We start from the raw sequence: 15,850 nt of genomic DNA on the forward strand, positions 1-15,850 counted from the left end.
AGCGATTTGGCTTCTGACTCACCCTGCTTATCAGAGTATGCAAATGACGACTGTGACACTGAGCCCCGCACATTCATAACCCGATCCTTTACTTACATCTCGGACATCTCAGGCAATTAGATCCTCTGAGGGAAGAGAGGAAAAAGATGGAAGGTGCGTAAATGAGGACGGATAGAGACACCAAGCATGAGAGGACACTAGAGAGAGAGACGTCACTTCATCTCAAGTAAAATACAAATGGAAGAGTCCTTGTGATGTATCAGTAGAGGATGTATTCTGAGACCAAAATCAATCAGGTGAAATGGAAGAACCAAAACAAATAATCCATCACTTTTGATACACCCATTTGTTTGTGGTTACTGAACACACACAAGTCTTCGTGAGTCAGACAGCACATGGGAAAGATCAATATTTCTAACAGTGTGACATAAAAAAGCACATTATAGACAGTACAAATATATAACAACTCAATTCCTTTCCTGAAAGAGACAGCGGGGGTGAAGTTAAGATGCTGAATCCCCTGTACCCATCAAAGCCACAGAGCTAGACAGGTATTAGTACTTCCTAGTGGTGCAAAGCATTGTGGGAGGATTACCAGTGACTTGGACAGTAAAGCTTTGACATAACACTACTGAAGAAAGTTGGACAATAAGATGAGGCTTAACATAGCAGTCGGTATAGAAAGGGACAGTTTACTCACCTGAGTAGAGGAGTAGTTTGGTGTCAATATGACTCATGAATTCATCTGAATGTAAAGGATGCATCCTCTGGGGAACAAGAATTAGTCACTATTACAGTAGAATGCTTTGCAGATTTTGAGGTACATTAAATACAAGTGGAAACAACTGAGAGAACTTGTTCAGTTCTCTGTATCTTACATGGTCGTAAATAAGTAAGACAAACTCAAGTATTTTTAAAAGAGAAAGTTCCCCACATAATCCCAATTCCCATTACCTGCTGTGCTATTTATCAGTCTTGATCTTTTTTGGTGGAATTTGTGGATCAAACTTATCATGTCTTTTTTTTCTTTTTGGTATTCATACGTTTTAACTACTGTTTTTGTTGTATTGTACATGTTTGAAATAAAGTCATAAATCGATTAAATGTCAGCATCATGACAATGTTGACAATAATATGCCTCTGATTCCTCCGTTTGATTATTTTAATTTCTTCATTTTGTTTTCATCTTGAACAATCTTGTGTAATTTTCTATTTTAATAAGGGACGCTTTCCCTAAAAAACAAACTCATGTTTTTAAAACAGGTCTGAGCAAAACATCATGTCTTTACCATGGAAACGTTACATCCACTGCGGTAATAGGCTGCTGTTGTCATTTTGCAATTTAGGCTTACAGCGCTTTACCAAAAATCTGCAGTAAATTATAAAACAAAAGTACCGACAACTGAAAACCCACTTCACAGAAGAAAACAAGTTCTTTACGATCCACATATTAAAACTATGACTTCTCTACAGGTAAATGAAATACTACATTCTATATCATTGTAAGAATAAAGGGCACATTTTGAACCATGATCACTTAAAACTGTAACTTGAGATCAGTTTAACAAACTTCTCACGTGTTGTGACAGTACATAGTGTTTTTTCTTTTCTCTTAATGAATGATGACAGATGGCAGTGCCATCACGTGTTTATCAGCCAGTGAGGTGTTCGGTACTGCCAGAGAGCTGACAGTCCGTCTGCAGTAATGAGACGGCTAAGTTGTCTAATTTCAACTTACTCACTGGCAAAAAAAATATTGGAGAGCAACTTTGAGAAGCTATTTTAGGAAAATATAGCCGAGATATTCTGTCTGAGTGACTCTGAAAGGGGAAAAAAGACAAATTGTAACCACCCACAGAAAAGGGAAGTCAATACATGACTGTGGCATGATCTGTGGTTTGTGTCTCGGATGTTTTTCACAGCTCAAATATTTCAATTAGCGGAGGTAAATTGTTGTTTGGCAGCGAAGATAATGATGACACACAGAGATGATGACAGATAAGTGACTCATTCTTTTATCAATTAATTGGTTTGCCTGTGGCACCGTGTCTCCGGCTCTCTGTCTCTACTCACTTAACAGATGTCTCAGACAGCTTTTAATTGCCTTTCCAATTATGAAGTCTGTTTAATACCTTCATGACGTAATTATATATCAACTGGATGTTGTAGCTGAGAGAAAAGTCCGTCTGTGATCTTGTCGTTAAAGGTATTGATAATGTTGTCATGTAATCTAAAAAATTTTTTATGTCATTTGTGTATCAGGAAAGTCAAACCAAGAGTTTGAAACAACTCTGTACGTTAAAATATGTAGCCAGGAGCCAGTTAGCATAGCTTAGCATAAAAACTGGAAACGGGGGAAATGGGTAGCCTCACTCAGTCAAAAGGGACATATGGATATTTTAGAGCTGCTGGTGGATTTTCTTTCGTGTGGACAGAGTGCAATTGCCTGAACACATTGTTTCGGCATTGTTCATTTCTGCAAACCACTGATAAGTTACGTTTTCATGTTATTATGTCGCGGATATGTTGAACTTGGTGTTTCAATAATGCTTTGGTTAACAGGTTTGTGTTAAGTCACAAAAAACACTAGATACAAAGATCATGTTTAGGCCTATAATATCCAATTTTGGGTGCACAATCCCCAAACAACCGCCTTTTGTGGTACTATCCCCACTGGAAAAACAGAATGGGGGCGCTACAAAGCAACCATGTTTATTTCCCTGAAAAGCCACGCGAAAACACAGCAATGACATGCTAAGTCACAACAGATTTTGAAGTATGTAAGTCTCGAACAGTAGTTTGCAGTTTGGGAGGTGTCTCAGTCAGTTAAGAAACATTGATATGATTCGTACAAAACACGCAAATATATAATTTTGGTGGCTTGCAGAAAGATCTGATGACTGGGCTGCAGAACCAGGGCCTTTATGCTAAGGTAATCATATCCTGGTTCCAGCTCCATATTAACCAGACAAACACAACAGTGGTAACAGTCTCTTCATCTATCTCTCTGCAAGAAAGCAAATCGTTTGCACAATCAACTCATACTTTCTTCACAGCTTCTTTCACCCTAAAGCATGGATACTCAAAAGGGTACTGGTTGGCCTGCCAACCACTTTCAAATTCACAATAAAAATAAATTGATTCACACTTATTGTTCTTGCTAAATAAGGTGCCAGAGTGCATTTTAAAAAGCATCAAAACAGAGTTCATGCATTAAAAAAGTACCATGGGAGGTCTGAGCTAAACACTGTATCTCTTCAAATCCTACTGCAGCTCTGCTCTGCCTACACATAACCTCTGCGGGGCTGCCGAGACTGGATTTGCCTTTTGGCAAAGATGAGTGAGGAGAGCAAACATCGAAAGGTTGAAAACGAGCAATTCATTCAATATATGGATAACGATTTATAATGATTATTTATTTCCTGGCCTTTGGCCTCCTGTCATTTCGCAGTCATTGTCCCCTAGGTAAAGCAAATATATTATTCCCAACCTCACTTTAAAAAAACTTAATCGTAATGTTATTCTCATGTCATAAATGTACTCGTATAATTCCTTGAGATATTTTGTGAGAGGATGACTTATGATTTGAAACAATTAACCTCATCTGTTGTACACTAGATGTGAGTGTTAAACCTAGAGGATGAAAACACATATTATTAGTTCTGATATTCCTCCTCCTTCCTTCCTTACTTCCTCACACACACACACACACACACTCCAACTCTGCATTTTGTTGTTCACTGAACTCTGGACGTTGTACCTTTCAGTGTCGAAATCCCACACATCTCTAAGCTGTAGCTGTGTGTGCATTTTGTCTCGGGTATGTACAAATATTTAAGAAATTACCTCCATAATGTCGATGTGCTATTACAGAGCTCATGATATTGTTTTCACTACACACAGTGAAAGATGATGTGACTGTTCCCGTTTGCTGTATATTATAGAGATATGAAATCTAACACTCACCCTTCATGCAGCAGGTTTTAGTTTTAGTTTCACTGAACTTGTCACGATTTGGTGGATAATATGATTTCCTTTTTTCACTGGCTCACTTGTGTGAAACTGATACTTTAAGTCACCTTAATGGGATCGATATTAAATGGTTGAGAATTGCAGACGAGACAGTGGAGGAAATTAATGTTGTTTGGGAAGTCGACTGGAGGAAACACGAGGTGAGATAACTGCCAATAATACTAATGATTGTCAGTGGGCGGTCCTCACTGTGTGGGTATGTGTGTGTGAGTAGAAAAGTCAACTAACTTTAGTTTCACGGAAGAACTCATTATCATACTGAATACGCAGTCACAGATTTAAAATTTTTGTATTGTGCATTTTGTAATTTAGGCATGTATTGTCCGATACTTTCAAGATAAAACTACATTTCAGAAAAAGAAAAAAAAAGCAAGGACTGTCTGTTAAAGATTTTTTTAAAGGAAACCTGTGCTGTTGTCTGAGCATTGTTCACACAATGACCTGCCTGAAACTTAATAAGTGTCATAAATACACTTTTAATTTAAGCCATAAGGAGTTTTTCCTCTGTGACGCTCCTGCAAAATTTTAGATTTTGGAGTGAACTGTCCCTTTAATGTTACTGCCAGTGGCTATGCAGACTCATGAGCTTCGGAAAAAAGCTTCTGTGTAACTTTGTCCACTTAAATTCAAAAGTACCACAACTGAACCCTGACTAAAATTTCACTTGACTGTCTGTCATTATCCTGCCACTCATTATTCTTTAATTCTTCCCTAACAACCTTCGAGGCAACAGAGCCAAATTGATTTTTAGAGCAGTTCAAAATTAAATTCTTTGTCGTAAGGTGTTACTCTTTGTCTGAAAAAACAAAAAGAACTACAAGCCCACCACTGATGCACATGATTACTCATCTTGCTATCGAGGCAGCTGTGAACTTTTACTTTGGCATCTGCACGCTCGCGTGCACACACACACACACACACACACACACACAAACACACACACAAACTCCCTAGTTGGGTATTTCCACATAATTTGGTTACACTCCCAATCCAGAAATTAAGACACTCATAAGACTCGCATCTGCATCTACTCATTAAACTTCTGCTAGTCAAAAACTTGGCACAGATCTGTCAGTCGTGAGCGCTTATGTCGATTTGTGTTATGTACATTCATCTGTGTGGTTGTACTGGCAGTTCCCCACATGATAAAAAAATTTAATATCTTGCAGCCACTTGATGCATGATGTGAAAACACAGTATGGAGCTCCATTAGCGCTGATGGCTGCACTCTGTCTGAACAGGCTGAGCCAGTTATTGTCTCCACTGAGAGCGAGAAAGAAAGGGGGGGGGGGTCTCTTCTAAACAATGTCGATAATGATGAAATTTCTCTTGTCACAAATACAAGCGTCCAAGCACTCAGGCAAAATACCCATTTCAAGTCCTACGGAAGTGGATTACATAAAAATCATCTTTTATGTAAATATCTATGACAAATACCTCTCACTGTCTCCAAAATCCAAAATACTGCTTAACTTCCTGAAAGCTGGGGTGTCTGGTGTTCTAGAAAATGCAAAAAAGGGCTGAATTTTAAAATACACTCTTCTCCTGCAGCTCTCTCCTCTCAGTCCTATAACCCTGCCACCAGACGACCACAGGATATGCACCCTCAGCCCATTCACATTCAGAACTCTCAAAATAGTGCCACTGTGTCAGGGCTTTTGGCGTGAAAGCTCGATGCCAAAAGACACCTTTCGCGTGTTCATGAAATGCCATTGGACAGCATCAGGTGAGAATGCGTTGGGACAGAGCCATCACAGCGTTATTATATACGCCATCAGATGGCTGGATGTCACCTGCTGTGTCACATAATATGCAGAATCTGCATCACTTTGAGACCATGGTTGGATGGGCACGAGGACGCCTATAGAGCGGGCAGGAAGGGATATGGATAAACAAACCCGAACTTTGATGCAGGAGTCCGGTGGTCACTTCCTATTTGAACGTGATGTTTTTTTCTACACCTTACCATGCGCCTCCTTCCCCTAAACCTAAATATCTGTGTCTCTGTCGCCTAACCATCTGTGCCAGCACGTTCTAGATTTTCTAAAGCCTGAAAACACAGCCCAGAGGCGGTAAAGAACTCTCAGACCACTTAAACTATTATATGCTCAGTGTTTATCATAGGATTTTTGCCCTATGAGACCAAATTAAAATTGCCTACCCCAGCTTTAACTGCCAGTCTCCCTCCAAATACAAAGGCAGTTTTTGGTTTTTGGTTAAGGTCTGATTTACTTTTGTCATTCCATATAAAGTATAATGCCAGAATGAAATATCATGTCAGAAATATCATATCACATTTATTCACGTTGACACAACTTAAACAGTGGAGAGGCGGCCAAGACGTCACCACATACTCTGCATTGTGAGCTCAAGGCTCCTGAACATAAAGCAAGCTGAACATATTTGCATGCACTTACATACACACAGTTGACCTACACTGACATGTAGCTGGGCATGTGTGGGATGATGAACCTCCACTTCACATTACATGACAAAACTGTCAGTTTACAGTGTTTTAGTGCACGTGTGTGTGTGTGTGTGTGTGTGTGTGTGTGTGTGTGTGTGTGTGTGTGTGTGTGTGTGTGGGAGGAACAGATGTGTGTCTCCTTCAGGGTTTATCACAATTTATCACAATGCACAAAAGACCACATACACACGTCAAATCATCAAGCAGATCCATTGCATATGGGGGGGTTTCCCCACATATAGCAAGAAATTAGTAAAAGGTGACAAAGAAAATGACTGCAAATTTGTTTTGAAAAAGGGGGGAGAACTTTCAGAATGTCCAGAAACCTCTCCTTATAATTATTTAGCTTGAATTATGCTACAGAAAAAAAGATACACTCATATATATATTTATATAATATATATCTAATTAGTAATTTTTTTTTAACCTTTTTTGTTATTTGCATGCAATTTACTTTTAATTTTTACTAATATCTTGCTTGTTTTTTGGACCTTATGTTGAGGCACATTGCTTATTGCCTTCTCCCTCATGTTTGTGAAAGAAATCAAAACAATGCACTCAGGTTTCAAAGGGTTAACAAGCTGACAACACTGAATGCAATTTAAGAAAATTCTTTTACCTTGCTACCAGGATTTAAGTATTAAAAGAAAAGGGAAGCAGTGACAATGGACATTCCAAGATTTAACTGGAGGAGAGGGATGAAAGAGAGATCCAGAGAGCAGCAGAAAAAGAGGATAGTAGTTTGGGGAGAGTAAATGAGCCTTAGCTCCCCAGTGTAATGAGGTTGGCAGGCTGCAGCAGAAGCAGCAGTGTGATTGGACGTCTGTGTGGAAAGGCAGCAGCAGTGGAAGAAGAAAAATCAGATCAAGCTGGATGATGACATCGTAGCGGTACAACACACCCGCCAGCACCGAGCACTGTGACGGCAAAGCGACTGTAAAGCATCACCATCAAATTACAGCAGCGGCACACACGTCACTAACATGGAGCCATCACCACATCTCATTCTCTCACTTCGCCCAGAAAGGAAGCTTGCCGTCACTATGTGGGCCTTGGGAACAGGAGTGTTTGACTAAATGAAGGGAGAAGAAATAGAGGCTCTACCTCATTTAATCTGTTTCTTTCTCTCTTCTTGTGCATTCGGTCTCATTTGGGCTGCTGCAGAACTAAAGCACTTCCTCATTCCTACATTCATTTTTGCTTGTGAATTGAAAGCAAACAACCACAGCAGGAAGAAATTGGCTCCCAAGAGAAAAATTTATCCTCCAAGGGCTTACATACAGTACATCAGAGGAAGCTCAACATGTTTGCAGAATCTCCTCAAGACTTATCCATAGACCATAACTTTCAGCAGGTAATTGCAAACAATGACTAACTGCAGGTTTGTCTCGCTAAACAACCAGTGTGGGCATCCTGTCTGGGTTTGTCTGATTCTGTTTAGAGAAAGTAAAAGAGACAACAATCATGCTTACTCATTGTCTTCTACCCTGTGTAAGTATTGAGAATGATTGACATTTCAAAAAAAACAAACTGCACTTCTTTTGGTTAAATTAATAGCATGTTTAACATTTCTCGCCTTCTTTCTGAGAGTAGATGAGACATTTGACATCAGTCTCTTTACAATGTCCGTACACTCTACTTTTTACACACACACAAACATCAGAAGGGTGAAAAAATATGTATTTAATGAGGAAAATATTAATTTCTTTCTCTCAAATGTGAACCTAGCAGAGAGCAGAGCAGAGCTGCAGAACTGCTGTCCAACTCCTCATTAAGAGAGAAGCTGCTCTCACTGCAGAAAACCGCTCACCTCTCCAATCTGCCGAATCCACCATGTAAATAGAAATATGTCAGGTATTTTAAAGGGAAAGGGAGATAAGACTCTGACTGGTTGAACTCATTTTACACCCAAAACACACCTATGATCAATTAAGGGACTCAACAGAACCCGTTTAACCTGTGAGTCTAACTTTACGCCCAGATTACGCGCTGATCAACTAGCAAAAGTGGAGTTGAACATGCCCTAAATGCACTTGGGCCATTCACTTTGGACCATGCACTATTACTCGGAAAAATAGGACCTTATGTGCTTCTGCCAAAAACAGAGACTGCCTGAGGTCACTGCTCCCAACTAATAAATATCAATCATCCTGCATTTTTACTTTACTTTAATTTTGTAGGGATTAAACAAACGAGATAAAGGTAAGATTTTGTTAACTTTGGACAGATCACGACAGCGGTTTCCTGCTGTATTTTCACCATACAGATATCTGACATGAGGGTGGTATTAATCTTCTCATATAGCTCTTGGCAAGAAAGCAAAGTGTATTTCCCAACATGTCAAACTAATTTATTTCTTAAACCAAGCTGCAGGCCTGTTAAAATAATAATAATTTAAAAAAAACAAAAAGCTGAAGGTGTCTGAGGAGCCACACACTTAGAGAGCCTGTCGATTTTTTTTTCCATTTTTACCTGATAAGGTCACAGCTGAGATCATTTGCATCCTAACACAAGCAACAAATCACATGATATCAAATTAACTCGAAACAAAGGAAATGTTTTGATTGGATGTCAGCAGTTAACCCAGAATAATAATGCTGTGACTTTTTGATTGCATCACGTGTGGATCAATATCTACCTTGCATATTGATCCCCCCTCAAGATAGACGATTATAGTGTTTTGCGCGTAATACGCAGGGAGAACCTTCCAAAGCTCTCGAGTGTCACTGCTCTGTGAGAAGTGAGATGCCCAATCAAACCATTAATACCATTACCAAAGCTCATGTGGTTTCTACATATATCAGCCTCCTCCCTTCACAGCCAGTGTAATGAGTGTGTGTGTATCAACGTCTCAGCATCCTTCCAGGCTACACAAACCCTCCAAGGGCACTCGATTAGGGGCTCCGAAAGAGATTGAAGTCCTGTAATTTGAATGGGGAATCCCCAGTGATCATATGTGCCAGGCGAGAAGAGGGATGACACATACGTATATATAACCACACACAGAGACACACACCAAGGAAAACCTTATTAAACCCACTTCATGTCTGCTCAGTGTGTGGGCGGTGAGTCCCTCAGGTTGTGTGTTTGTAGAGAGAAAGAATGTATTTTTTATGTGTGGGCATCAGAGCCGCTGACGTCTGAAAGCTTTGGGTTTACGGCCTCAAACCCATACACGCACACACACACACACACCCAGGAGGCATGAGAGGAGGAGAAGAATCCACTTACACAGACAGAGACAGAGAGCCACAACATTCACCATAGTCTGCCATTAGATAGACCTTTTTCTCATTGTATATGATGAATTCTTTCATTTCCACTGATTAGATTATCTTCTGCGGCTGCTGTTGCTCTATGTGTGTGTGTGTGTGTGTGTGTGTGTGTGTGTGGGTGTGTGTACTTACTTGTCCAGCCATCTTTGTGAAAACCAATGTCAGTTTTAGACCTTGAGACTGAGGACATTTTAGGAATGTGAGAACATTTTTGCCCCTCCACCTTTGGACAGACCTTAAAGGCCTTTTTGAGGGTTTCGAATTAGTGTTGGGTTGAGGTTAGAATAAGTTTCAGATTTGGGTAAGGGTTGAGGCTAATAGGCATTTAGCTGGGATGGTTAAAGAAGTACTTCACTCCTCACATCGCAGTAGGCCATCTATGTAGTAGAAAGACACAAATACTTTTGAAATTGGTGCAACATGACCAGAGGAAAAAAAATAAAGACTGTGGAATTGCCTTTCGCTCAAAAGATTTTCAAAAAACCCTACAAGGTAGCTACTACAGCAAAAAGTTGCATATATAGATATATATATTGCAAGTTAGACAGTGTGTGGGAATCCTTTTGTACCTTTTTAGGAGAGAAATAGACAGTGCAGTAACACAGTCTTGATTCATATCTCATAAGCACTGCTGAATTCTGCCATTAGAGAGAGAGAAGCACGGGTCTATATCCTGATCAGCTATATGCTCTTATTGTACGTGGTGTTGGCAGTGTTGTTGGCAAGCGATGCGAAAATGCGGAATTACAGACTGCAGTTCGAGCAACAGCTCCAAGAGCCAGCGTAACTCTGCTGAAGACATAAAATACGTCATGTGGATGCATTAGGTCAATGTGTGTGTGTGTGTGTGTGTGTGTGTGTGTGGTATAAAGCCGGAGATATACTTGCCGTTAACTATGTTCCCTACCGATGACTGCCTCTGGTATCCCGCATCGTTTGGAGTGTTGGTTCTGCACGTCCTCAGAAATAAACATCATGCATCTGTAAAATGCAATATGCACACGAACGGTGGGGTCATGTGACAGGGTCAGGGGTCAGCAGGAACTGCAGCAATGACAACAAAGGCAGAAATTTTTGTATACATGCCTGCTGACAAAGTCCGTAATTACCCGCATCTGTAAACTGTGTCATGTTGCTACTCAGTGACAAAATGCTTGTCAAAATAAGGCAACCATCTACAAAGCTGATGCTTTTTCTGCCATGATCTCGGAATCCGGTTCATAATGCAAAGGTGTCCACACGAACATTTGGTTAAAAAGTAGGCCCATATCTGTGATGTAGCCTAAATGGTTAGATTTACCAGAACTTACCGGCGTGCCTCAGTGAGATGACTCACAGCTAATAAATAAGGAAGGCAAAAGAGGCGCTAAATAGACACCTAAGGCCAGAGTTTCACAGCTCACGCAGTGAATTTGAGGTGTATTTCACATTACTTCGCACTTTCAATCTGTGCGTAATTAGCGCAGGTTAACATTCAGCACTGGGATGAAGCCCTGCAGGCCAGTGTGAGGCTCAGGAGGCCAAGTAAGTGGGTTTTGTCAGATATTACGAGTTTAAAAAAAGAAGATGAGACTCTATTATGCAGTGCAGCTTCATATGAGAATTGCTAAATTATTAATCATGATTACTCACGAAATTATTATTCATTCTATTAGCCATAGGGATATTTATAAAATATTATTTATTAATAGACTCTAAAGAAAATGAAAAAGATAAGGGAAGGAAAAATCTACAGAATTGGGAAGGAGTGAGAGGGAGCCATAGATTCAGATTAAATCAAGCCTCCACAGCACAACCCTCCCTTTTAACACCTGCAGTTCAGATTGATTGTTGGAAAAACTTCCAAAAACATCAAACAATAAAAAAGAAAGCATGGCTCAACACAATTGGTACATCTGTGGTATTTTGTCCTCACTGGAAGTTGCAGCGTATTTGGGCTGTCAGTGTTTTTGATCAGCGGGAGGATGTTTCAAAAAAGACAAAGCAACAAGAGACTCAACGGACTCTTTCAAAAGGAGCCTTCAACATCAAACTGTCATTGTGCTCTGCTTTACTGTCATAACAGATATATTTTAAACAGCCTCACAAAATGACATAAAATAAAAGAATCTCGCAGAAATCATTCTTGATATTTTTTCCTTTTAGGGATGCATGCATGTGTCAATATCCAGAGGTCAAAACCAGTCCAAAGATGAAGAGGAGAGGCTATAGAGCCATATATTGTGACACTGACAGTTTGTCCCCACGTGCCTCTTCTGCTTAAGAGGCATGTGGAGCTTTATGGCCGATGTGATTGATGTGTAGAAGACGCCTTTTCCCAGCAATGTGTGAGCTCTTATTCTCATCATGAAAGATTATACCAACAGGAAATCAGACTAGAAATATATTTGGTGTTGTATTGGAAACAGGTTATGTTTTTTTCTGGTTTGGATGATACCAAAACACTTTTAATGAAGAATTTGGTAAATTGAATTGATCATACGCTAGCAAATTTTTGTGCCATCGATTGTAATTTAATTAGGCGCACTTAATCAAGGGTAAAATGCTGCGTGCAGCGTCATGACTGTCTATCTTGGTGGTGCTGATTGTTTTGTTGCGCTGACCTTGGTGCTGAAACTGGGATTTATAATATTATTTATATTTCTGGACCGCAGCTAAAATTTTCTTACTAACCCTTCCAGCCTGTTGAATCACATGTTAGAATAATGTGCATTCTCGTAATACCATCATGAGCGTGTTGCATTATTTCAATTGGGCGTGAGGAACCTCCACATTGAGCGCAATACAGAATATATCTTGTAGTTTTTATGATCAGACAAGGCAAATGTATGCAGTTTGACTTTTATAGAAGCAGTTTTTCAATTGTTTGTGCTGTTTCAATTGTTGACATTTTATCTCTGAGGCTGATAAAAGGAAAATGAAGAAAAGTATTGAATATTGATTCTTTGGCTGCAGAAATATGATCCTGGGAAACCTGGGTCGCTGCGCTCGCAGCCCGCACGTCACTCCCCTGACATCAGCACACGGCTTAAATACCCGCAGCACCGAGCGGTGTAAACACGGCCAGGCACACCTTCATGTGGGCGCATCAGAGACAAACACAGCTGGAAACTAAACACCAGAATCACTTCGGTGTAGAGTCTATACTCCACCAGAAACAGGATATTTCAGGATGTAACTGTGCAGTTAAAGATAATTCATTTTGAGTATATTTTTTGAGCAAGTTTTCTAAACACTGCAGAACGTTTTTGCACTTAAACTCATGTGCATTGGCTTCAATAATGATCAACGACACTCTTGCGTTTGGAGATCTGGACACGAATGTTTCTGAGGCGCTGCCGCTTCTCTCTCTCAGCAAAAACCAAAGTGCGTTTCCTGCGCTCCAACTCGAGTCCAAGTCTCTAGTCACTTCAGCCACGATGTTCGCTGTGGGAGTCCTGGGGAACCTCATCGCCATAGTTGTGCTGTGTATCTCCAAAAAGGAGCAGAAGGAAACCACTTTCTACACTCTGGTGTGCGGGATGGCCATCACGGATCTGTTGGGGACTTGCTTCACCAGCCCAGTGGTGATCGCCACATATGTGGCCAACCGGTGGCCGGGAGGAGTGCTGCTCTGCCACTTTTTCTCCTTCTCCATGCTCTTCTTCGGCTCTGCAGGGATGTCCATCCTGTGCGCCATGGCCGTGGAGCGATACTTGGCCATAAACCACGCGTATTTCTACTCCCAGAACATAGACCGAACAATGGCGCGCTTTGCGCTCCTGGTCACTTATCTGGCAAACATTGTGCTGTGCATTATGCCCAGCTTTGGCTTTGGGCAGCACGTCAGGTATTCTCCCGGGACTTGGTGCTTTCTGGACTGGAGGGCGATGGATGCACTCGGAGCGTGCTACTCCTTCCTGTACGGCGGCGTGATGCTGGTGCTGATCGCAGTGACAGTTCTGTGTAATTTGGCGGTGTGCCGGTCGTTGGTGGGGATGAACAAGAGGACGGGGATTGTCAGGACGGAGGGTGAGCTGGGAGGATCGCGGCGCCGCTTCCCCCGGCTGCCGTCCGTCACATCAGCGGCTGAGATTCAAATGTTCTGGCTTCTGATCTTCATGACCATCGTCTTCCTGGTCTGCTCCATTCCTTTGGTGGTAAGAACAGGTGGTTTTATACCTCTGTCAATAATTATTACAATATTTACGCACGACAAAGTACATTTATTACTCCGTTGGCATTAAAACTAATCTTTATACATATTCTGTCCGTGTTTATCTGACAGGTGCGAATCTTTGTGAACCAGCTCTACGGCCCTGCTTATATCACAGCTGGAGGAAAGCCGGACTATCGGAGCGACCTGTTGGCGATCCGCTTCGCCTCATTCAACCCCATACTGGACCCGTGGGTGTACATTTTATGCCGGAAGAACCTGCTGCTAAAGGGCTGCGAGAAGCTGAAGAGGACAGCTGCTCGTGTTAAAGACGGTCGCGGTGACCACATGGGCTGGGTAGAAGACCAACACTCCCCTCCGTCTTTAAACAGCAATGATACCAGTTACGCGTCATTACGCACAGCCAGCTACAGGAACGAGGCGGAAAACCGGGTGTCCATCAAGAACAAATCCTTTACAGACTTTGCTATGAGGCAAGCGTGGGAGTACGACACCGCGCAGGTCAGCTTTCACCCGTTTAGCGTAGAATCGACCGCGATCCTCGGGTGTGAGGTGGAAGCAGCAGCAGCCGGATCCAAACAGGAGGCGGCGGCCAAGTCGCCTCCAGGACGCAGCGCAACGCCGCTTCTCTCTGCGCATGTTAGGAAAGTGGACATTGTCACGTGCACGTTCAGCACACCGAGTTCATGTCAGTCAGTGAAATGCCTTTGATGAACATTTAACTGCCAATATTAGTTTATATAAATGTTTCAAAGTGCTTCATCTGTCCTGCATGCGGCCACCATGTATTCATTAAGAGATACTTTTGATGGTTTTGAACAACCAAAGAGCCACATCTGATTATATGAACGAAACACTTGAAATAGCACTTAGCAGCTAAATGGGACTGAACTGATCTCAACATCAGCACATGGTCATAAATCTCTCTTATATGAATTAACTTGCTGCATAAATGTCTCTGCGTTTTATTTAGGCTTTATTTAAGGTTAATTGAGCCATCTGAGGACACAAAGCGATGTGCATTTCAAACATCTTTTCATATCAAATATGTCTCTATTTAGGTGAGGTCTATAAAAACACACAGTGCTAACCTGCAGTTTTAAACTGTGAGTATAATAGTGTGTGCAGTGCAGGGGCAGAGGATCACAGAGAGTGCTGGTATAAAAACTGCTGTTTTTCCAAGCAGTTTGAACTAGACCATTAGGTACAATTTTACTAGAATCTAATTTGCCCTCTAAGTAAGACTTCTGCTGAAAGCACACAACTGTGACAATTTCCAAAAAAATGGAAATGAAAACATTTATATTTATAATCATACCCTGTGGGTACAAAAAAAGATGTGACACTCTGAGAGTTTGATCAGCTGTATGAATCTATATGTGTTATTTGTTTATTCATAACGTGTTGTTACTTTTGTTTTCATTATTTTCGAAATGCTGCTAACATACTTTGTGCCTGTGATGCATGCTGCAGGGAAAACTGAATGTAGACCCCTCAAACCTTGTTTTATATTCCGTAACTGCATTTAATGTTTTGATAACTGCCGACATGAGCACCTTTTTTTCCAAGAAGAAAAAATACTGTTGCTGTGAGCTGTATGATCCATGGTGTTTGTTGGATGTGTCTGCGCAGAGAAATAAAAAGACAGCTGAAGACAGCGCACTGCTGAGTTCTGCTGGTTTAAAGAAATTATTTTGAAAACATTCTCAGTTGAACAGACAGGTGGCAGAAGACCTACACTTCTCTCAGTTCAAACTGGGGACAACAGGTTCACATTTTACTGTTTCTTTTAGACCAGTAGGTGGCTCTACAACATAAAAAGTTCCCATCAAAATGAACTGGTGGAAGGTAGTGCTGTTGATCCGCCTCACAGCAAAAATTATTAGAAAGGTCACTTGAAGAAAAGTCATTTTCATGCAG

At 41.1% G+C, this 15,850-nt stretch overlaps 1 protein-coding gene across 1 annotated transcript; it reads left to right on the forward strand.

The window, feature by feature from the left end:
• Window positions 1-12,172: 12,172 nt before the first annotated feature.
• ptger4c (prostaglandin E receptor 4 (subtype EP4) c) lies at window positions 12,173-15,758 on the forward strand. The gene is made up of 2 exons (XM_042498093.2): window positions 12,173-13,913; window positions 14,042-15,758. The coding sequence occupies exons 1-2, from the start codon at window positions 13,056-13,058 to the stop codon at window positions 14,639-14,641; spliced, it is 1,458 nt and encodes a 485-aa protein (XP_042354027.2). The 5' UTR covers window positions 12,173-13,055; the 3' UTR covers window positions 14,642-15,758.
• Window positions 15,759-15,850: the final 92 nt, after the last annotated feature.

Source organism: Plectropomus leopardus, chromosome 12, assembly GCF_026936395.1.
Source record: "Plectropomus leopardus strain MGB_pleo_1.0 chromosome 12, ASM2693639v1, whole genome shotgun sequence".
NCBI classification, from domain to species: Eukaryota; Metazoa; Chordata; class Actinopteri; order Perciformes; family Serranidae; genus Plectropomus; species Plectropomus leopardus.